The sequence below is a fragment of the Sapajus apella genome, unplaced genomic scaffold, assembly GCF_009761245.1.
Source record: "Sapajus apella isolate SASKATOON/1434 unplaced genomic scaffold, GSC_monkey_1.0 scaffold43, whole genome shotgun sequence".
Classification (NCBI taxonomy): domain Eukaryota; kingdom Metazoa; phylum Chordata; class Mammalia; order Primates; family Cebidae; genus Sapajus; species Sapajus apella.
The window spans coordinates 2,545,393-2,567,215 of NW_022436983.1; the positions used below are offsets into that span (position 1 = coordinate 2,545,393).

General features: G+C 50.2%; 1 protein-coding gene across 12 annotated transcripts in view; it reads right to left on the reverse strand.

The window, feature by feature from the left end:
* RERE (arginine-glutamic acid dipeptide repeats) overlaps nt 1-21,823 on the reverse strand; it is a 474,067-nt gene that overhangs the window by 6,479 nt on the left and 445,765 nt on the right. For 11 of the 12 annotated variants that reach the window (XM_032301146.1, XM_032301145.1, XM_032301141.1 and 8 more), the window contains 7 exons: nt 6,812-6,974; nt 5,778-5,870; nt 5,091-5,290; nt 3,705-3,866; nt 2,782-2,895; nt 1,158-2,512; nt 824-1,046 (listed from right to left, as the gene is read on the reverse strand). In XM_032301146.1, the coding sequence (XP_032157037.1) occupies nt 824-1,046; nt 1,158-2,512; nt 2,782-2,895; nt 3,705-3,866; nt 5,091-5,290; nt 5,778-5,870; nt 6,812-6,974 (2,310 nt within the window). Of the gene's footprint in view, nt 1-4; nt 757-803; nt 1,047-1,157; nt 2,513-2,781; nt 2,896-3,704; nt 3,867-5,090; nt 5,291-5,777; nt 5,871-6,811; nt 6,975-21,823 lie in introns of those variants that run through there. The other variant, XM_032301148.1, reaches the window with a different exon arrangement.

A 21,823-nucleotide genomic window follows, 5' to 3' on the forward strand; every position in this document is an offset into this window, starting at 1 on the left:
GCCGAGTGCCAGGGGTCTCCGCTGGGCCCACGCTGCAGAGGTGGGCCTGGCCCTGCTCTGACAGGCCAACCTGGTCCCTCCACGGAGCCCGGCCTCGACTTTGGGCTGACACCAGCCCTAAGTCCAGGGCTCACCTGGGCCAGCAGCTCCTCTCAGGCTCAGGTAGGTGTTTCCCTGTGAGACAAAGCTCGTGTGGGGGGGTCTACGTGTGTGTCTGGGAGTGACAGCTGGGGTGCACGTGTGAATGAGCCCAGCAGGCCAGGAGCCTTGCCGGGAGCCCTCATGCCACTTCCTGGGCTGGCTGCCCTTTCCTCCCTGCGACAGCACAGAGCTGGCCACCATCACAGCACCCAGCCCATGAGGGGCCCACCAGACAGGGCGGCTAGAGAGGCCCCTCATGGCCTGGTTACCACCCAAGTGCTCGGGTCTTCTCCCAGGGGGCCCCTTGTGCTCCTCCCTGGCTCTTTCAAATTCCGTAGAAGAGACAAACCCACAGGCTGCAGGGGAAGGACAGGCCCTTTCCTCAGAGGCCCACAGGCAGGAGGACACCCAGTCACTGCTGTGAGTCAGCCCAGCCCTGCCAGGCACAGTCACCCCAGCAGCTGGGGGATGTGTAGCACCCGTCAGAAGCATGGAGAGAGGGTGTAAGTTGCACCCAACACTCTAGCTGCCAGGAGGCCGAGCCAGGCAGCCAAGGGCAGAACTGGGTGGCCTGGCGTGGCACCCAGGCCCAGGACAGCCCAGCGCCCCTCACACCTCACCGACCCCGGACTTACGGCCGCCCGCTCCCGCGCCCCTCACACCTCACCAACCCCGGACTTACGGCCGCCCGCTCGGCCTCCCGCTCCCGCTCCCGCTCCCGCTCTCGCTCCTTCTCCTTTTCTTTCTCCCGCTCTCGCTCCTCTCGGGCTTTCTGCTCAGCCTCACGCTTGGCCTTCTCGATGGCCTCCTCCCTCTTCTTGGCCAGCTTGGACCCAGCCAGAGGCATGAAGTACAGATCTGTCCGTGCACACGAGTTGTAGCCCCGGTCCAGGTGTTTGTAGAACCTGAGAAAAGCCAGAGATCTTGCTGGGAGCTCCTGCCAAGACCGACCGCGGGCCCTGCTTCCCACCAGCCCACCTCTGCCTGCCCTGCACCCAGAGCCCTAGGAAGCATACCTAGCAGACTGGCTGGCGTGGCTGGGGGTGTCCACCACAGTGGGCTCAGGAGATGGGCTCCTTGGAGGGGGAGGGGGGCTCTCGGGCTCCTCAGCATCGTCCAGGGCCTCCTCCTTGATCTGGACGGTGGGGAGTGGGCAGGATGACCCCCCCGCTATGCTGCCTCCTGAAGTCACCGCAACAGAGCAGGGTGGCTGGGCCGAGGTGCCAGGTCCAGCCGGTGGGGTGGAGGTGGAAGGGCAGGTCGGAGGGGTGATAGGAGGAGGGCCCCCAGGGACAAAGGGGTGCTGAGCAAATGGGGGCTGGGAGGCCACCTGGTGGAGGCCTGTAGGGGGGTGGGAGGCAGGAGGTGGGGGCAGGCTCTGGCTCTGGGTCAGCCCGGGGGGCTGGGCGGGGGAGGAGGGCAATGGCTGGCTCTGAGGCATGAGCTGCAGGGGTGGGGGGTGGGCCGAGGGTGGGTGGTGTGTGGACAGGGAGCTCAGGGGCTTCAGGGCTGGAGGGGGTGGCAGGTTGGCGTTCATGGAGAAGGGTGAAGGCCCCGAGAGGTGGGGAGGGTGCTTGTGGGCCTGCGGCGCCGGCAGCTGGGGGATGGGAGTGGTGGGTGGGGGCTTGATGTGGGGCATGGCCAAGGGTGCTGGTGGCAGGGGCTGCTCCCGTGGCGGCTGTTGGGACTGCATCGCAGACTGAGAGGCTGGCAGCTGCAGGGAGGTGTGAGGGTGCGCTGCTGCCGGGGAGGTCCCCAGAGAGGGCTGGGCTTGGGAAGCCTGGGGAGGGAGGCCAAATGGCTGCGGGGGGCCTGGGTGCTGTAGCAGGGGCCCAGCCTGCAGGCTGTGAGGGCCAGGTGGACCCTGACCATGCAGAGGGGGCTGGGCGTGAGGGGGTGCGGAGGGCTGGCCCGCAGACCCAGTCAGAGGCTGCAGCGGGGTATGCGGCGAGGGCAGACGTTGGGGGTGCAGGGCAGGGGCCTGTTGGATGTGGGTGTGGGGAGCAGGTGCTGTGGGAGCCTGCGGCTGGTGAGTGGCCTGGGAGGCCGTGGGGGAACCCTGTGGGGGCACTGCAGTGGCAGAGGGCATGGGCCCTGGCGTGGGCAGCTGGGGTGTCCCTGGAGGAGCTGCAGAGGGAGCTGGGGCAACCCCGGTGGGAGCCTGCAAGGCTGGGGGCTGGGCCTGCAGCATCTGCTGCTGGGCTGATGAGTCCGAGTCACTCTCATTGTCCTGGGGGCTGGGGATGCTCGGGGACGTGCTGCGATTGTCCTGGTCGATGTCTTTGGGGTCACTGCTGCCCTCATCGTTGACGCTGCGACTGTCTGAACTCTCTCCCTCACCTTCAGATGGTGAGTTGGGTCGGCTGATCTCCTGGAGTCAGAGAAGGGAAGGATGGAAGTCTCAGGAGGGCAGAGCCCTCTTTGCTCAGCACTGCCAGGGTCTAACACAATAAGGGTTTGCGCAGATGAAGCACAGGCTTGGCTCCAGGACCATAGGTCCTGCCCCCACCCAGCCGTGGCAAGGGCCACTCCAGCCCCGCCCTGGGAGATGGGGCACAGCTACCTGACTGGGAGAACCCAGGCTGGGGGCTTCTGAAGACTCGTTAGCTTTAGTCCGCAAGGCTCAGCGGCAAACCTCACCTGCGTTTTTGTCTTCTTGGAGCTGGTCCTGTCAGCCTCCTCCGTATCAGAGGCCACCTTCTCCCGCTGGCGTTTGGTGCTCTTAAGAGGGGAAGAAGCTTCCTCCTTCACCTTCTGCAGGGGGAAAGCCCACAAAGAGCAATCAAGCCAAGGGAGGCCATCCCATCAGCCTCAGCAGGGAAATGACAACGGTTTGTAGATACTTTGCTCCCTCATTCTGAGTTCCATCTCCAGGAGCAAAAAGCTCCAGAAGAATCAACTGGGGCCAGGGAGAACACACATCTGGGGGTAGGAGTGAGTCAGTCCTCCACATCTGTGGGCTTTACATCCTCAGATTCAAACAACCATGGATGAAAATGTAGTCAGGACTGTGATGGTTACGCCTGTACTGAATGTACCCACTGTTTTCTTGTCACTATCTCCTACACAAGACAGAGGAACCACTGTTTACTGCAGTTACATAGTATTAGGCAACAGAAGTCACCTACGGATGATTCAGAATCTACAGAAGTATGTGACTGGTTATATGCAAACACTGTGTCAATGTATATAAGAGACCTGAGCACCCGTGGACTCTGGTATCCTGGGTGATGGGGGCTCTGGAACCAATCTCCAATGGATGCTGAAGGAGGGCTGCACTTGGCTCTGGAGGGAGCCCTTCCAACCACGCCCCACACTGTCTACCTTTGAGAACTCGGGAAGCTCGAGGCACAGGTGGCCCCCAGGATTGGTGCTGGATCCCCCTTCTCTAAGTCCCCGGTCCCCACTCTGCAGCCCCTAGGCCAGGACAATGCTGGTGCCCAGAGAAGCTCCATGAATGAACTTCATATCCATATCTGATGGAGCTGAACACAAACACCAGCGACCCAGTTTTAATGGGAGGGAAGGACAGAGTAGCCCCTACCACTGCCCCAGCACCTGACCTTGGCTGACTTCTTCACTGTCTCTGCTTTACTGTCATTGCTGGAGGTGCTGGCAGCGCTGGGGGAGTTCCGGCCGCTGGAGCGGATGTCTTCATTGATGGGTGAGGTGCGACCATCAGGGCTGGCTGGCTGCTTCTTCCGACCACTTCGTAGTGTCGACATCTAACCACCCAAACCAAAGACTGGTGACACCGGATTCCCGGTCCCCACGTGGGCCCACCTGAGCCCAACCCACAGGCAGGAGCCTGAAGAGCACACCCCAGCAGCCTCTTAGTAAATCCTAGGCCTTGGCAAACACAGGCACCCTGCCTGTCCCTGGCTACATGAAGGTCAGTGTGGAGCTCAGGGAAGAGGTGGGGAAGTAGGTGGGTTCATGCCAGAGAGCGGTTCTCAAACCTAAAGCACTCATCCTGAGGGACTGTCCTGAACAACGTGTGCTGGAATGAATGAACCATGCTTTCTGAGCAGCAGAAAGTCACCTGGGGCCATCTTTAAAGCACCCTGCCCTTTCTGTTTATTCCTCATAACTGTCCCCTCTCCCAAACAAACCAAATGAAATCAAACACTTGTGGATTTCATCTGACAGGATAGGAAGTGACCCAGAGATGAAGCTGTGAAATAAAGTAGCTCAGCTCTCCAAGCTGCCGAGTGCTTCGCTGTTTCTGCAAAGCCATGAGGGCTCAGAAGAGATCAGGAAATAACAGTTGTGGCTGGTTGACCTGTTCCCTTCTGAATGAGCAGTGGCGGGGCTGCCAGCAGTGGCGGGGCTGCCAGCAGCAGCAGCGACAGGACACAAGGAGCAGAGGAAGGTGGATGGTCCCACCCAACTGTGAGAAGGGGCTACAGGGGAGGCTCCTGGGAAAGACTGTCAGTACCCTTAACCCCAAACCTGGAAAAAGCCTCTCCCAAAGTCTCTGGCACATTTCCAACCTAAGAAACAAAGTCTCTTTATAAGAGGAGCTAGGCAGTGAGCAGAAAAATGTACCAGAAGTTTCCAAAACAAGATCAAACATTTAAAAAACAAAAAAACCCACCAAACTCCAAAGAGCCTTCAAGTTTAAAATAGCAGAGATTTGCTACAATGGAGGTGACCCTGGGCCGCAAGAAGCTCCGAGGGCCTTGGAGAGGCTGCACTGAGCCAGAAGCTAAGAGCTCACTATAAAATCCAGGGCAGGACACCACCCTAAGAGCCCGCTCAGAGAAGAGAACAGAGGGTTCTTCCCAGCCCCACAGGCAAGCTACCGCCTTGGGCAAAGCAGTTCCCCTCCAGGGCTTTGCTTCTACCTAAAACAAGACTTTTGCTTTCTCCTCCTTATGGGCGCCACCCCCAAGCATCCCAGGAAAATGAAGAAGTTGCCAGGAGCCCCATGGACCCAGGGGACTCACCGAGCCCCGACTCCGCCGTGTCCTCATGCTATGCTTCCCACTGAGCCCATCATCTTCTTCCTTGACAGGTTTGAACATAAATGGTGGCGGGTCCACGGGCTTCTCGATGGGCGGGAGCTCACCGTATTTCTTGAAATGGATGCGACAGTCGGTGCAGAGCAGGATGTTCTCCCGGCCTCCGTGGTGCCAATCTTTGGAGGCTGTGTGACAGAAGTGGCAGGGGCCAACCTTGGAAACCATCCCTCTCCCTGGGGATGTCTGGGCAGAGGGCCCTTCTGTGGGCTCTACACAAACCTGATGCCACCAGCACCATGCAGGCCTGGGCCTCAATACCCCAGGGCTAGTGGTGCCCTGCTCCCCCAAGGCCAGGAGAGGATTTTGGAACATCTGCTGCCCACTCCATCTTGGGGTGCTCAGGAAAAGCTGGCAGCAAGCTTCTGGGAACCACAGCGTCAAACCCCGACCCCACTCAGTCTGTCCTGCCTATTAGTCAGAATTCCATACCAACTGCTAAGCAGGGGAAGGAAGTAAACTAAACATTTCTAATGTTCTCCAATCCTGAAGCACAATGCAAGTGTCAAATCAAGTACCGCCCCTGGCAGGTTTCTAGCTGGATACATGAAATGTTCAGAACATGAAAGTGCTTGTGCTCTGGGCCCCAAACCAGGGGTGTGACAGGTCACTTACTGGTGGTGAAGCAGTGGCGGCAGGCGTACCCCTTCAGCTCCTGCTCGCTGTCCTCACTGTCAAAGTCATCCTCACTGGCTGAACTCAGGTCCACTGGGTGTGGCAGGCACACAGGGCGGATGGGGAAGACACCATTATGCTCAGTCAAAGCAGGGCCCCTGTGACCTCTGGCCTGCTGCAGGTTCTGGCCACCAGTCAGAGCAGCTGGCTGCACAGGCTGAGGTGGGACAGTGTCTGTAAAGGATCACTTCGAGACCCTCAGGGCCAGTCACCAGAACAGAGGGCCTGCATGTGAGGGGCTGTACTGAAGGGCCTGCCCTGCCACTGATGTCCATAATGGGTGCGTCTGAACTAGGACAAGTGCGTCCGTGCCGCCCTCCCTAATAGGCCCAGGCAATCCTGAGAAAGTCCGTCTTCACTGAGCATCCCCCACCAGTCCTACTAGGTGATTTCTGGCTGCCTGCATGAACAACACAGGCACCCCTCAGGTCCAGCATCGTGGGCCGCAACAGAGCTATAATGTACTTTTGCTACACCCCAGCTTTTTAGGGTTGAGAAGGTGTGGGCTCCAGTATCATTAGATTATACATCATAATGGAACCAAAAAGAGGATCTTGGTACAACAAGAGGAAAAAAAAGAAAGTGTTAATCTGATCTTAATACAACCAAAAGTACAATGAGAATTCAAACAGGAAATCAAGTACATCATCCATCAACTGGAAAACCTTCCCAGGCCAAGGCCCAAAAACATCCCAGGCCAAGACTTATATATTCTATAAAAACCTAAGATGATGTTGAGTTCATCAGAAATATTTAAATGTGCAAATAATTTTTAAACTCCCTTCTGAATCCGTGCTCTGCTCCAGCCGCCACCATTAGTCTGTATTAGGTCAGGCCTCACATGTGTACTGGAGCACAGGCGCACGCCCCCTCCGTGCTTCCCAGGGCCACCAGCTCCTACGGGCCCAAAGTAGGACAGGCTGCCTGTGAATAGTCTGTCCTCCACCCACGGTGGTGCCAAGACCCCTACTCACGGAATTCACTGGACGGGGGTCTGGAGGGTGTGTTGACAGGTGTGGATGCAGTGCGAGTCTTAATCCTCCTGAACACGGCCTGCCTGCGGTGCCTACGATGGGCCCGGGAACTGGCGGCTTCGGGGGTCTTCTTCCAATAGTAATAGAAGGTGATCAGCTCCCCCTGCAAAAGAGAAGGGCTGGTTGTGGGAGGGCCTGGGCTTTTCCGTGCCACACTGCACCCTCTCTGCTGGAGTAGAAAGCTGGGTGTGTAGTAGTTGCACCAGAGATGAGAATAAAGACCAGTCGCTCCTGGAGTGGGGAGAGGAACTGGGCTCAAGAAACAAACAGCCACTGAGCTGCCCGTGGACTGCATGAATGGGGCCTGCCTCCTCAGCCCAGGAGAGCCTGACTTCCAGACACTTAGAACAAGCCTTTGTTGGGTGTCCACTATGTCAGACCCCACCACATTGTGCGTACGGAAGGTATACAACCCACAACAGACGAAAAGGAGAGAAGATTCCTGCCCACGGGGAGCTTCCATTCTAGCTGTATGTGTATACATGTGAGTTTGTGCATGTGTGTGTAAACACAATGATGCTTTCTTCACAGTATGCCAGTGAAATCACACAGGTATGAGCAGGAAACGCCTGGCCAGTTAAACTCCCCCAGAAACAACCAACCGACGAAAGCAAACTGCCGAGGTGGTGAGGAGCCAGGGCCAAGCAGAAGGTTGAGAACTGAGACCGCGCGCTCAGGAAACTGCTACACAGCTTCCACCCGGCTCCATCTGAAGGCCCACATCTGACATGCCGACACAAAGTCCAGAAGCAAGGACTGGGCTTGACAAAGAAAGACTACAAGAGGACAGACACACAGCAGTGCTGATGTCAAGATGAAATGTCACACACCACAAGGTCAGGCTTTTTTTCATGGCCCAGCAGAAAGGGAAACAAGGCATCTTTTTGGAAATACGGTAAATGTAAGCTTTTTAAAGAAAGGGCACTTTGGGCGCCCCTAGACCTCAGGGCGCTGCAGGCTGCTGTCTCACCCCATACACAAAAGATGATTTTTTAAAAACAAACATCCCAAGGTAAAGTCTCTTTACCTAGAATTAAAAAAAAAAAATCACAGCAAATGAGCGAGCATAGATGACCCGGTTCCCCTCTAATTAAATCAACACTGTAGAAAGTCTATTAGCTTGGCGACTAGATGCTGGGAGCTGTCTTGGAGGTGCCTGCACCCCGACTCTGCCTCATCAAACACTGTCTTGTGAATGTGGGAGCCAAAAAGAGAGAGGGCAACGTAGGGGATGGAAAGACTAGTGTTAGAAGGACTAAAATAGACAATCCAAACAAAGACACGTAGCTGCCACATGACAATTTCACCCAATCAGACCAGGTTTCATCCAAAACAACCCCAGAGGCAATGGCCTCAGAACAGTGACAAGAGAAGTGGGCAGATTTTAGGTGGGGGAATGGCTTCTGCAAAGCAGGGGATGCCTGTGCATTTGAGTACGTTACTGCCTACAAATGCATTTTCTGCCTGGGCATTTTTCTAAGCAGTGGGACCACAGCTGTGTCCCTAAAGGAGGGCTGGAATGCCTTGAAGGAGGGATGGCTGGCTGGTTTATAAAGCCTCTCGCATGGATCTCCTGGAGCACTGGATGTGTCTCAACCACCCTAGCACTTAATGCTTCACAAATGACTCCTAATTGCCAATACCTTAGCAGATGAAGCACAACCCCAAGCCAGCGGGGCCAGGGAGCCACCTCAGGACAAGCACATTCATGTCCCTACATGTAGTGCATGTGCCCACCCCTCAGTTCCATGAGATGGCAACTGAATGATAAGGGGAAATGCAGATATTGCCACTGGAATTTGGACTGGCTTATCTGTCCAACGCTGGTCTAGGAATGCCGGCTCCAACTGTCCCAGTGGGGATAGCATCCTGGGCCCCAAGGTCATGATCTGCGAACCTCCTAGCTCTTTTCACTTCAGCTTTCAGGACTTGGAAATGCATTTATCTATGCTGATCCTTGGGTGTTGGCTAGAGGGAACAGACTTGTAAATCCTGCTAGGGGATGACTAGATCACTGCTGACATAAATGCTGGCTTGTGTCTGGTTTTCCTCTGAGAAAATATGGAAGAGAAGTCAAGGCAGGGAGCAGTCACACTCCAAATACTCTGTCCAGTGATGCTTCATGAGCTCAAAAGAGTAACTGGTGCTGTGATAAGTCACAGCCCAGTTCCAGAGCTTGAAAGAGTGAGAAAAAACTCATAGTGGTTCCCTCTACTTCCTCCTTCAGTCCAAGTCATTTTAGGGGCTACTGAATGATAAAAGCTTGGGATGTAAGAAGAAATGCAAAGCTATAGGAGACAAAAGGGAACAAAAATGAGAGCGCAAAATTGAGTGGGAAGGTGGCACCTGCGCCTCTGCCAGGCCTCCGCATCTTACTTGAAGGCTGTCAGAAAGCAGCAACCTGACATTTCTAAACGGCATCTGTCTATAATGCAATATTGCTATACACAGTTACAATCAATTATCTCTATTTCTCAAATACATATGTTTTGAAATGGCTTTAAAAGATAGTAACCTACAGACCTCAGGTTGAGGGAAGAAGCTAGGCAGGGTGCAGCAGCTTACACCTGTAATCCCAGTACTTAGGGAGGCTGAGGCAGGAGTATCCCTTGAGGCCAGGAGTTCAAGACCAGTCTGGGCAACATAGTGAGACTTAGTTCCCCCCACCTCAAAAAAAAAAAAAAAAAAATTAGCCAGGCATGGCTGGTGTGCACTGGCAGACTCAGCTACCTGGAAGGCCAAGGCGGGAGGACTGCTTGAGGCCAGGAGCTCAAGACAAGCCTGAGCAACAATCTCTACAAAAAAGTTTTAAAAAAAATTAGACCAAGGCCGGGCGCGGTGGCTCAAGCCTGTAATCCCAGCACTTTGGGAGGCCGAGGCGGGTGGATCACAAGGTCAAGAGATCGAGACCATCCTGGTCAACACGGTGAAACCCCGTCTCTACTAAAAATACAAAAAATTAGCTGGGCATGGTGGCACGTGCCTGTAATCCCAGCTACTCAGGAGGCTGAGGCAGGAGAATTGCCTGAACCCAGGAGGCGGAGGTTGCAGTGAGCCGAGATCGCGCCATTGCACTCCAGCCTGGGCAACAAGAGCGAAACTCCGTCTCAAAAAAAAAAAAAAAAAAATTAGACCAGTGTGGTGGTGCCTGTAATACCAGCCTCTCAGGAAGCTGAGGCAGGAGGATCACTTGAGCCCAGGAGGCTGAGGCTGCAATGAGCTACAACTGTGCCACTGCACTCCAGCCTGGGCAACAGAGCAAGACACCACCTCTTTAAAAAATAAAATAAAACTTAAAAAGGAGAAGCCAGGGTTTAGAGAGGTAAGAAAGTGCTCCATGTCAGACAGAACAAAGGCTTAACTTTCATACCTTTGCTCCTGGCACCACTGTTCTCTGCTAACAAGTGAGAAAATCAAGACCCAAAAGAAAAAAAATCTAACATTGAAATCAATATAAACTTTTTTTTGACACTTAGGTAACACCCTTGAAAGAAGTAGTCCAGACCAGATTTCCTCATCTGAGTGCCAAAGATGAAAATGACCAGGCAAGGACTGTCCTCCATAGCAGTGAAGTCACAGGTGGTCAGAATGGTAAACTTACAATTCAGGAAGGTGACAGAGTGACTAGAACCATCATACACTGCTGGTGGAAATACAGAATACTCAAACTATGATATCTACCAAACAACCCAGCAATACTTCTCCCAGTTATTTACCCAAAAGAAAAAGAAAAAAAAAAACTCACACAAAGACTTTCACAGATACATTCATAGAAACTTTATTCTTAATAGTCCAAACTGGACACAACCTACATGCCCACGAGCAGGAGAATGGATAAACAAATAATGGTAACCCCATGCACCGGACTACGACTTGGCAATGAAAAGGCACAGACCACTGCCACAGGCAATGCCATGGGTAACTGTCAAAAACACCAAGCTGCATGAAAGCAGGCAGACAGGGGCATGCTGCATGACTCCTTTCCAGAAATCACAAAAAAACAAATGAGTGGTTGCCCAGCGCCTGGAGGTGGGGGACGAGAAACAAAAAAAACTCAGGCAAACATTCTGGGGTGATGAAATGCTCTGTAAGTTCAATGTGGTATCATTCACACAAATGTATATGGTGGTCAAAAGTCACGAAACTGTGTACTTAAAGTGGGTGCATTTTTGTGGTATTCATACCATAGATGGCAGGTATACCAATTTTACGTCAACAAAGTTGATTAAACAACAACAACAAATCCAGGCCAGGTTTTATTAGCTACCTCTCAACCACTGTAATGTCTACCAAGGGATTAAACGCTGGAATGGAGCGAGTCTAGGAGGATTGGAAACAGCATACCGGTGACTGCATGGGTGGCAAGGTCTTGAGCACAAACAAAAGAACAAACATGTCGGGGAAAGCCTTGGTTCTACAAATAGGGAGTGAAGCGGCTAGAGGCCCCACCAGGAATGAAGTCAATTGAACTTTAATCAAACATGCATAGTGTGTGCTGCAGAGACCCGCGGCACATACATTCAGGGAACAAAAGCGGTTGCAGAAATCAATAGCTTACTGAAACATTAACACAGGCAATCATTAATCAAAAGGCAGCTCCACAAAGGCAGCCTTGCAAATTAGCTCCTGCTTTTGCTTGCAAGCAAACACAGAGGTGTAAATGTTGTCGACATGAATGGCCTATAATGATCATTTTGTTCCCGATGCTCTCACCCCATCTCACAACAAGGTCTCACAGTCAGCATATCTTACATCTTGGTGCTATAATTGCACACAGCATGAGGAACTCAACTGGTTTAGTGCCTGGGCAGAAATGGGAAAGGAAGGGGGCGAAGTCATCTCCAACTGACAGCGTTACTGGCTGCAGCTCTTGTCAAGAGAAGTGCTCAAATCCATTGGGCTATATTTAGCAGATTCTCTCTCCTTTCCTTTTTCTTTTGGTGGTGGGGGGCTGAATTTTTCCCATAGGTCATATGCAAAAAGCCATTGGCAATGATAGGAGCTTGGCTCCTGGACTTAAGAGTCTGTTCCCAGCAGAGGTGTCTTTCCAGGCTATACACTAAGATGGACTTAGGAAAATAGCACCATTAGGTTCCTTTAACTTCCCATAAAAAGAAAAACCAGGGGAAGAAAAAAGAAAAACACACGAAGATCAGAGAGGGAAGAAGAAATAAGCTGCTTGGCACCAGCAGTCTGGGTGAGGGGGCTGCTGAGCTCAGGCCACTTTCTCCTCCTCAGCTACCACTTTACTTCTGTCCTGTCCAGGAATAGGCTGCAAGTCTATCAAGTTCACACACATACAACATAAGACGTGGCGCAGCTCTTGAAGAGCTCCCTCTGCTGCCTGGGCAATATGGGTTGGAGCAACAGGGGCCGGAGCTGCCCACCTCCTAGAGGCAGCCTGTACCCATTTCTATTAATACAAGTTCTGCTGTTATGGCAACCCAATCCAGGGACAAAGTGGATGCCCCTTTGTACGTGCGTGTGTGTACATAGACATGAGTGGGGTCTCCTTCTAGGCTTTCACACAGGTCAATTTACCTGCATGCATTTGGTAAACTAAAACCCTGCCCACCAATACAACTGCTATTTAATTTCCTGCAGGCACTGGAATGCTAAGGGAAGAGACCCTGTAACCTGTCCTGCCCATTTAAAAAAAATAATTTTCTTTAAAGTAAGATAAGCTGTATGTCTTCTCTCTCTCTCTCTTGAGGGGCCATGGGGAAGTGAAAGAGTAGAACAGATTGTTGAAGAGGAAGGCACTGGAAGCATTTTGGGTATAAAAGGCTCACTTGTAGCAGGCATGCCCGTCTCCAGTATGGGACTCAGCTTCTCTTATGTCCGAGCCCAGCACAAATTCCTTAGACAGGACCCTCTGAGAGGCTGACGTAGAGGCAGAAGGTGAAATCAATGGTTTCTATTGTCCCATATTAGAAGCCTAGGGTACACCCAAGATGCAGTCTCACTTTTTTTGGGTAAATATATCATTATTACCACATCACCCAAGAAGTCTGGACACCCCCTGAGGAAGAGTGGGGAGTGCAATAGAAGATGAGGTCTGGGGATCCCCACACATGGCATCCAGGGTGTCTGCAACCTGCCACCTACCATCAGGTCGTGTGTGTGTGTGTGTGTGCGTGTGTTTTTTTTTTTTTTTAAATTAAGCCAAAGAAGGATTCGGTCCTTGTAAATAACCATATACACACCCCCTTTCAATTCAGTGCACAGTGAGCAGTGAAAATCCTAATCCTCCATTCTCACAACATGGTTTTATGAGCAATAGCCAAGAAGGATGAGGACTGCTGGCCTTTCGGCTGTGTTAAGGAAGACCCTGAACACCAGTGTCCTGCCTCCTTGTTCACGCAGATGGATGGGTGACGCAGGCCGGCAGGCAGGTGGGCAACTACAGACCAGATCCCTGCAACGTCACACGTGCCCAGGTGCTAGCCTTGTGCCACTGGTGAGGGTCAGTTGCAGCTCCTTTCTTTTTCACCACCAAAGTTTCCATGGGCACCCTTTCTGGGCCACACATTGCCCACTAAAAAGGAGGGGGCAGTAGGAGAGATGGGGGATGAGGAGGCAGGCCTGGAACTTTCTCATGGATGAAAGGTTTGTAAACACAAGTTTCTTTCTGAAGCTATTTTACAGGTCCTTGAAACCCCCCTGCCATTGTCAGCTGAGCAGACTGTAGTTATGTGATGGGACAGAAGCCACCCGGAGCAGGGCTGCTGAGCGCACATCTTTCTACACAACTGACCCCATCGCAGAGTTTTAAAAGTAAGCATTTAGAAGAAATCATTTTAATTCTTTAAGACTGTTTTTTATTATCTGTTCCTATGGCTAAACAAACATTTTAACACAAATACAGAAGGAGCAGCTAAATAATCTCTCTACAGTGCCTTAGCTCTCCATGCTAATGTGCAATTAGGATCAGAATGTTGTTCTCCTGCTTAAACTTTTGCTTGAAAAAACGCTCCACAGTTATCATCTGGCTCCTTCTTCGGTGGTCCGTGTAAAGAGGATGAAGAACTCCACTCCTTACTTACTGGAGGAAGTGGAGAGATCTAAAACCTTTTTAAGGTATGTTTTTTCAGGGAGAAATCCCAGCAAGCAACAAATAATAAAAAACAAGGTCTCAAACTATGTAGGGTAGGGATGGAGAAAGAAACATGGTGTAGCTGGGCATGGTGGCTCAGGCCTGTAATCCCAGCACTTTGGGAGACTGAGGCGGGCAGATCACCAGGTCAGGAGATCGAGGCCACCCTGGCCAACATGGTGAAACCCTGTCTCTACTTAAAAAAAAAATAATAATAATAATAAAGAAAAATTAAAGATTAGAAAAAAAAGAAAAGAAACATGGTGTGGAGCTGCTTTCTAAACCCTGGGCCCAGAGTGACCAAGCCATGAGGAAACGAGCTCTGGCCCTGAGAGCCAGTCCCAGGGAAGTCTGCATGCAACCCTGTCCCCTGGAAGAGCTGCTCTAACTGGAGTGCTCCAACGCTGCAGCTGAGCGCAGTCAGGAAAATTTCCTGGCATGGAATCCCATGCGAGTCATTCTTTCCTTACACTCCCCAAAGATTCAAGGACTGGATCTGACAACTGTTCAGAACATCTGAGGTGAGAAGCTGGCCACTGGGCAGAACCAGCAGCGATATTCAGGAGCAGCCACCTTTTACAGATCTTTTTCCAGCAGGCAACTAACTGGTTGTGTTCCAGTAACGACTCTGGTAATTAAAGCACTGTACTCCTGGGCTCCTTCTTTCGTTAACCAACCGAATCCTCTAATCCCTAAAGGAGCCCGGCACTGTCAGCGGGCTCTGCTGCTAATCGTTAAATATCACCTCTGTGGTCTCTGAGTGCAGCAGGGAGAATGATGATATGCTTGAAGGCACACGCAGAGAAGTGGCATTCTGTAATCTCAGCCTCCTACTTTCAAGAGGCTGAAGGACTCTGATCTAAACCACCACCCAAGAGGAAGCCCACAGCAAGGAGGCATCCTGCCTCCAGGGAAGGCAGTCCCTGGTGTCTCCTCCAGATCCTCTTCTGGGGAAAGGCAAAGGAAAGGGAGGGAAGGTCTTGTGGGTTTAACTTGTAAACAGGCAAGGCCAGTCTAAGACACTCATGGAGACAGATGTTCCTTACTGGGGCATCTTTTTTTAACATTTAAAAAAACTGGTTAAAAAAAAATTTTTTTTTTTTTTTTTTACAATTATTACCACAATATTTGTACAGTGCAAAGGAACTGGAATAGCTCAACATTTTTGCCAACACTGAACACTGTAATGAGATTTCCTAAGCTCTGTGTTGTTCTGGTTGATGAACTTAGCCACTTGCTGATCCCCACCCTGGCCCCACACCTCCACTCAGATGTCTGGACCTGAGGTCCTGCCATAGCTCTTCACTGGGCCGGCCCTCCCCCACTGTACACAGACTAGGTAAGTCTTCCCAAAGCCACACTCCTAACTTGCCACTTCCTCCCCAAACTATTAAAGGCTCATCAGGGCCTAAGGAACAAAGGCCCAGCTGCTTGCATACTTCCTTCTGAGCCTTTCTCTGTGTCTCCAGAAGACCTTTCTACCATATTTCCCCGCCTCACAGCCTTTGGCTTACGCCAAACGCAATGGCCAGTTTTCTGTTCCTCAGTGCTCTCCTGCCTTCGGGGTGAGCCCACGAACCCCATATCAGCCCCATCTCCTCCATGTCCAGGCCCTAGTCCTCCTCATCCCTCAGGACTCAATTCACCAGCTTTGCCGCCGCCTTCTCCATGAAGCCTTCCTTTCACTCCCCCCGCCCCACCACTGAGGGCATCATACCGCTTTCACTCCCACCTTTCCATTCCTGCCTCTGCGCTGGCGCATACAGGTTCCCCTGTGCTGTAACCACACGTGGGCCTACCCAGCTTCCCAAAGTACGTGTTCATCTCATCTGTGAGTACCCTACAGGTCTAGGACTTTAATTATTCAGTAAACATCTGATGAAATGATTATTTCCTGAGAATTAAAAGTCACCTGAAATTAAAAGGATAAAGCTTTTGAGAAATGGATACGGAATTACCACTTTCTTATTTTGCCAAGTAAGGTCATTAGAAGTAACTGCCTCCTGATCTCATCATTGTTTCGTAAAAGAAATGACATTTTATATTCAAAAAAGTAAACAAGAAAAGTTCTTTGATTACATTAACTGTTATGAAAAATGGGTACATTTATTTCTCATGGGCCAGTGAAATCATGTGCCGATGTTTGGAAACAGCTGCTCTGAAGGTGGTATCATGGACTGGCAGCTTAGAAAGCCACTGTCAGTGCTTCCTCACTCAGCAGCTTTATTTACAAACAAGCAAACCACCTTTTACTTGGCTATGAAATCTACAATGATGATAACAAAGCTAGCCATCTTTTTATATTTTAACATATTTTATATTTTACACATATTTTATCTTCATCTTTATATTTTATCTTCATAGACACCCAAATAGATACATAACCTTCATTCATTTGCTCTGCTTTACAAATGAGGCAACTGAGGCACAGTGAGATGAAGCCATGTGGCCAAGCTCCATTTCAATGAAGTCTAATACCCTTAACCATTAGACTCTGCTGTGCTGCTGCCCGAAAAGTTTGACAGTCATGGTTTAAAGAACTAAGAGGAAATAGTTATTTAGATTTTTTTAAGCAAGGGGCTCAAATTTGGGTTATATATGATCTCTGGAGTCTCTGGAGTTCAATGCAATAGCATCTTAAACCTTGTAACTGGACCTTCAGCAGTTACGGCTGAAGAGCACAAAAGATCCCTGTGCATCCTGGTAACCACAGGATGCTAGCCTTTCCTCCTCAGGTTAGAGCCTCTACCCCAGCACCCATGGACTACAGAACCACACCTGCTTGAAGCAACTTCAGGGGTACCCAAATCAGAAACACATCTGGTAGCCATAAGTGAAGATTCAGAATTATGCACATATCTACAGAAACGTTTCCTGCTTCCCATACCATGAACAAACTCTGTGACAATGTCAGACAGACACTGGGAGCTTACAACCACAAACACTCCCCTCACTACCTACTTACCATGCCTCACACCACCCACCAGCTTCTGCTATAGGAGAAGCCCTCTGGCCTGCTTTTGGCTCTAGGCAACAAAGTCCCAGAAATGTGCCAATAAATGGCCTTCACCTGCCTCTTGATCCAAAAGCAGTGATGCCTGAGTTTAGACAAGGTAGAGTCCCTAAAGAGATACAGGCTCTGCCCAAAAAAAGATGTTTGCATACACCTACTATACAAAGCCTCTTTCCAAACTGCTTCCAGCTAGAAGGATCTATTTAAATCAGTGGCTCTGAACTGTGCTCAAAACCATCAGGTGCTGGAGGGATCCCAGAGTGTGTCTTCTGAACCTCTACGACCTTGTTGCTACCCACTGCAAGCAGATCTATTACAAAAATTACATTCGTGGATCACACAATAGATAACTATTGGTTCGCTTGTTTGCAAATAACGCTCCTGAGTGAGGAAGGGCTGACAGTGGCTTTCTAACTTCAACTTTACTAAAAAATAATAGTAATTAAAATAAATTAAAAATAAATAACAGATTTGGAAACCACTCATTTGAAGGCAAAGATCTAGGCCATCACAAAACAGTCTAAAGGCCAGGCTGAATGGAAAGGCTCCCACCACATGTGGGAAATCACCATGGCCTCTGGCCTGAAAGCCCTGGGCAGTTCTGACACGGCTTCACTTAACAAGGAACCCACACACAAGGGCCCCCTTGGAGGCCTTTATTTCTGGTCTTACTGAACTGTTTGTTTAAATATATGTTAATATTTTAAATGTAATAATGCCAATACCAGAACAATCTCGTTTTCCCAGCAGAGCCTCCCGAACCCTAAGAATTCATTTGTTGACATCACTTGTCTTTCCCACAAGCTGAACACTTCATTATTTTCTGAATTCATTTTCTTAGAGTTCAGAAACGGGGCAAGTGGGATTTCACTGCTGTTGGTTCTATCTCCACCTCACCTTTCTTAACGTTTTCTAGTTCCTGTAACAAAACCACCGTTCTACCAGCAAAGGGGGAGAAGAAAGAAAAAACGAAAGCCATCAAACTGTTAAAACTACATTCTCTGTCTCATAAACATTTTTCTATTTATTGGCCTTTCATTATACGTGCAATCTTATTATCCCCGCACAGCATCAAAGTGACATCCGTCAGGGTCACCCTGTAAAATACACATCGGCAACGTAACATTTAATGACGGGAGCAGGACGAACGATGAAGGATGAGAGAGCGAGGCCTGCCGCAGGACGTTTTAAAGGGATCATCAGTTATATCTGTGCATTTCCCGAGGTGATAACTGAATGACAGGGGCTGGAGGGAAATCCATTTTTGAGCTCAGAAAAGATAGTTAGGAGAAAAATGTTTTTGTATCGGAGGCATGTAATGACTGCCAGGAAATGGGAACAGCTACTCTAATAACATTGCTTCTTATATTTTATGGTTTTTATGGACGCACAGCAAATTATCATGTATAATCCATTTCTGCAAGTTGAATTTTAAAAGTCCTCAATACAAAGAAAGGAAAAGAAAGGGTACTTAATTTTGCCACTGTATTACCTTTAATAAAACGAGAAGCAAAAATTATACTTCAAAGCACAAAAACACAATTACAGTACTGCATCCTCCTCCTTAACAAATGTGAAATGTCTCATCTCTTTCACCTGAATTTTAGGCTTAACCTAAGGCAAACATCTTAGAAAAATTCAGACAAGTCTGCAAACCAAGCCCGTGCTTCTTTGTGGCCAGGGCCCTTGTTTCACCGAGCCAAGACTGCCGCTGTCTTTATGCAACTGTACTGGCTGAACTGCGACCTCCCTCAAGTTCCTATGTTGAAGCTCCAACCCCCAGGGACCCCTCAATGGGATTTTATTTGGAGACAGGCTCTTCTAAGAGGTGATTATGTTAAAATCAGGTCGAGTGAGTCCCAATTCAGTATGATCAATGTGCCCTTATAAGAAGAGATGAAGACACAGGCACCTACAGAAGGATGACCACGGGAAGACACAGGAAGAAAATGGCATTGACAGCCAAGGAGTGAGGCCTCAGGAGAACCAACCCTGCTGAACTTTGGCCTTGGACTTCCAAGTTCCAGAACTGTAAGAAATTTAGTTCTGCTGCTGAAGTCACCCAGTCTATGGTATTCTGTCACGGCAACCACAGTAGACTAAATACATAGTTCTAAGGACAAGTTTTCATGGTGAGCCCCAAGGAAAGGAGAGGAACCAGCAGAGGAAGTAAAGCCCGCCGAATGAACCTCCAAGCCCTGGGCTGTTGTGGGGCTCATGGAGCTGACTGCCAGCAGTGGAGATGCAAAGTCTGCTGGAGGAGGAGAGCAGGTGCCAAAGGGGGAGCAATGTAGGAAACGGTAAAATAATTTCTAACTCGCATCTTATCCTAGCAGCTCTAAAGGGCAAATGCCACACAGTTCCCTCATGATGCCTGCATTCTGACCCAAGAGAACCAGCCCAGCTCCACAACAGCTCTCAGGTTCTGCAGATCTAAGAGAGCTGGCTCGCCTGAAGGGATCTGTGGAAAGGAAGAGGACCACAAAATGGGAAGGAAAATGGCTGCCAGCAGAACACAAAGGAAGAAGCCTCCAGTCTGCAGGCCTGCTTCTGAACACTTTTCTTCTTGTCAGTTTCCACAGGAAAGAGCCCAGATCCATGGGACTGGGCCAGCCCCGGAGAGCCTCCCATGAAGCTGCGACCCGAGAAAGGAGGGTCATGAAGCTCACACTTCATGGACAGGCAAATGTATGAGGCTCTCTGGCCACCACAGCTCTATGGTCCCACAAGTTTCCAAGAGAATGTTTTGGGTTCCTCACATCAATAGGCACATTGCAGTTGAGAAAACACACACAACAGAACCACCGGGGGTTGGGATGTAATTTATGGAAACAGCCATGGATTTCTAGATCTATGACTGTGATATGGACTCTGAGGATTCTCTCCTGGTCCATATCCAGGTCTCCTCCAAGGTTCTTTACAGAGGGCGGCTGGCTTTCCCTCAGGAGGCCCAGGAAGTATGGGACTGGCAGCGCTGCCCCATGCAGGCTGCTATGCCTGTGGGGCCCATAAGGGCACACAGGGTTGCTTTCTAGACACTCTAAGAAGCTTATCCTTACACCCCCAAAGGGAATTTGGAAAGATGATGGGACTAACTCCCCAGAGGAGAGCCAGGAGCTTCCTTTTCCATTAAACATACAACTCGAAAGCCAGACAGACCTAGATCTCTGGAACACGCTGTGTGGTAGGGAAGCCTCTAGGGCTAGCTGGATCACAATGCAACACGTATGCCACAAACTCACCACAGTACACCTTAGCCTGCATCAAATCCTGGCAGCCCATACTGGAGACAAAGTGCCACTGCTGTCATGATGGGTGATCTCAGTTGCCCCACTCCAATGCCCCCTTCACGGCTGACATGGCGTGTGGCAGGAAAAGACATGCCGCTGCGCTCCCAGGACATACCATTACCCCAACTCTCCCACCCACACATGTTAATGCTGGGATTGGTTTGTGACACAAAGGTACCCTTGGCCTTCTCTTGGGAAGTAATTTTTCCTTCATGCCCATGTGGGAAAAGGCCTCTCTTGGCATCAACATCTCTACCAGAGCTGCAGAGTAAGCCATGCTGAAAATAAGCTCTGCGTCCTCACTGCTCAAGCCTAAATCCCAGACACAATTCCCAACAGTCAACAAGCCTTCCATTCAGTCAAGAGCCTTTTTTTTTTTTTTTTTTGAGACAGAGTCTTGCTCTGTTGCCCAGGCTGGAGTGCAGTGGCGTGATCTTGGCTCACTGCAACCTCTGCCTGCCTCCTAGTTTCAAGTGATTCTCCTGTCTCAGCCTCCCGAGTAGCTGCAACTATAGGTGTGCGCCACTGCGTCCAGCTAATTTTTGTATTTTTAGTAGAGACAAGGTTTCGCCATTTCGGCTAGGCTGGTCTCAAACTCCTGACCTCGTGATCTGTATGCCTCGGCCTCCCAAACTGCTGGGATTACAGGCATGAGCCACTGTGCTTGGCCCATCAAGAGCTTTTTAAAAAACTTGAGTTTCCAGCTGCAGAGTTGTATTGAAAAGTTTCTGAAGCTTTCTGCAGCTGGTAGAAAGTCAAGTTTTTTTTTAAAGCTTAAGTTTCCAGCTGCAGAAAGCTTCAGAAACTTCTCAACACAAGTCAAAACCCTCAGCAATGAAGGAGAACAGAAAGGTAGAGATTTCCCTGTAACGTGACTTCAGACTTGAGCCCCTGGCCCAGGAGCCCCTCTGCTGATAGAGGAACCAAAGTCAGGGCAGAGAGGGGCGTTCCAGAGCTGGACCTTGGGGTCCTGGTCCTGAAAGTGCTTGGCTTGGCACTACTGTGACGTCTGCCAGGACTTCGGAGTCTCCATATCCTACCACATTTGGCTTCTTGAGTCCTTCCCTGGGTAAAAAGGGATCAATGCTTTTTCCCACATGTCCTGCTTCTGACACCAGGCCCTTCTTGGGTGCAGACGCCTGGAACACCTTCTCCTGGTTGCTGCTGGCCCACCCCACCACCTCCATCTGCTGTCATGAACACCACCTCATATATGCTCTTTCCTGACCCACAGGAAGCGAGTTTTTGATGCTTCTGTTTCCATGATTACCAACTCTCTCACTGAGTTGTGACCATTTTGTGGCTCACACATCACTGAATCCTGCAAGATATCAAGTTATGTATATAATCTGATTCCCCTCCTCCCTTTCCTCCAACTGGACTCTAAACTGCACGTGAACAGGGGATGTGACCACTCTAAACCTTGTAACCTAAGCAGTCATTAATAGAGTGCCTGACACAAAATGGGTGCTCAGGGAATGCTGATTTGAACTGAATCTATCACAGACACACAGATATATGAGAATTATACTGCACCAGGAATAAGACAGAGT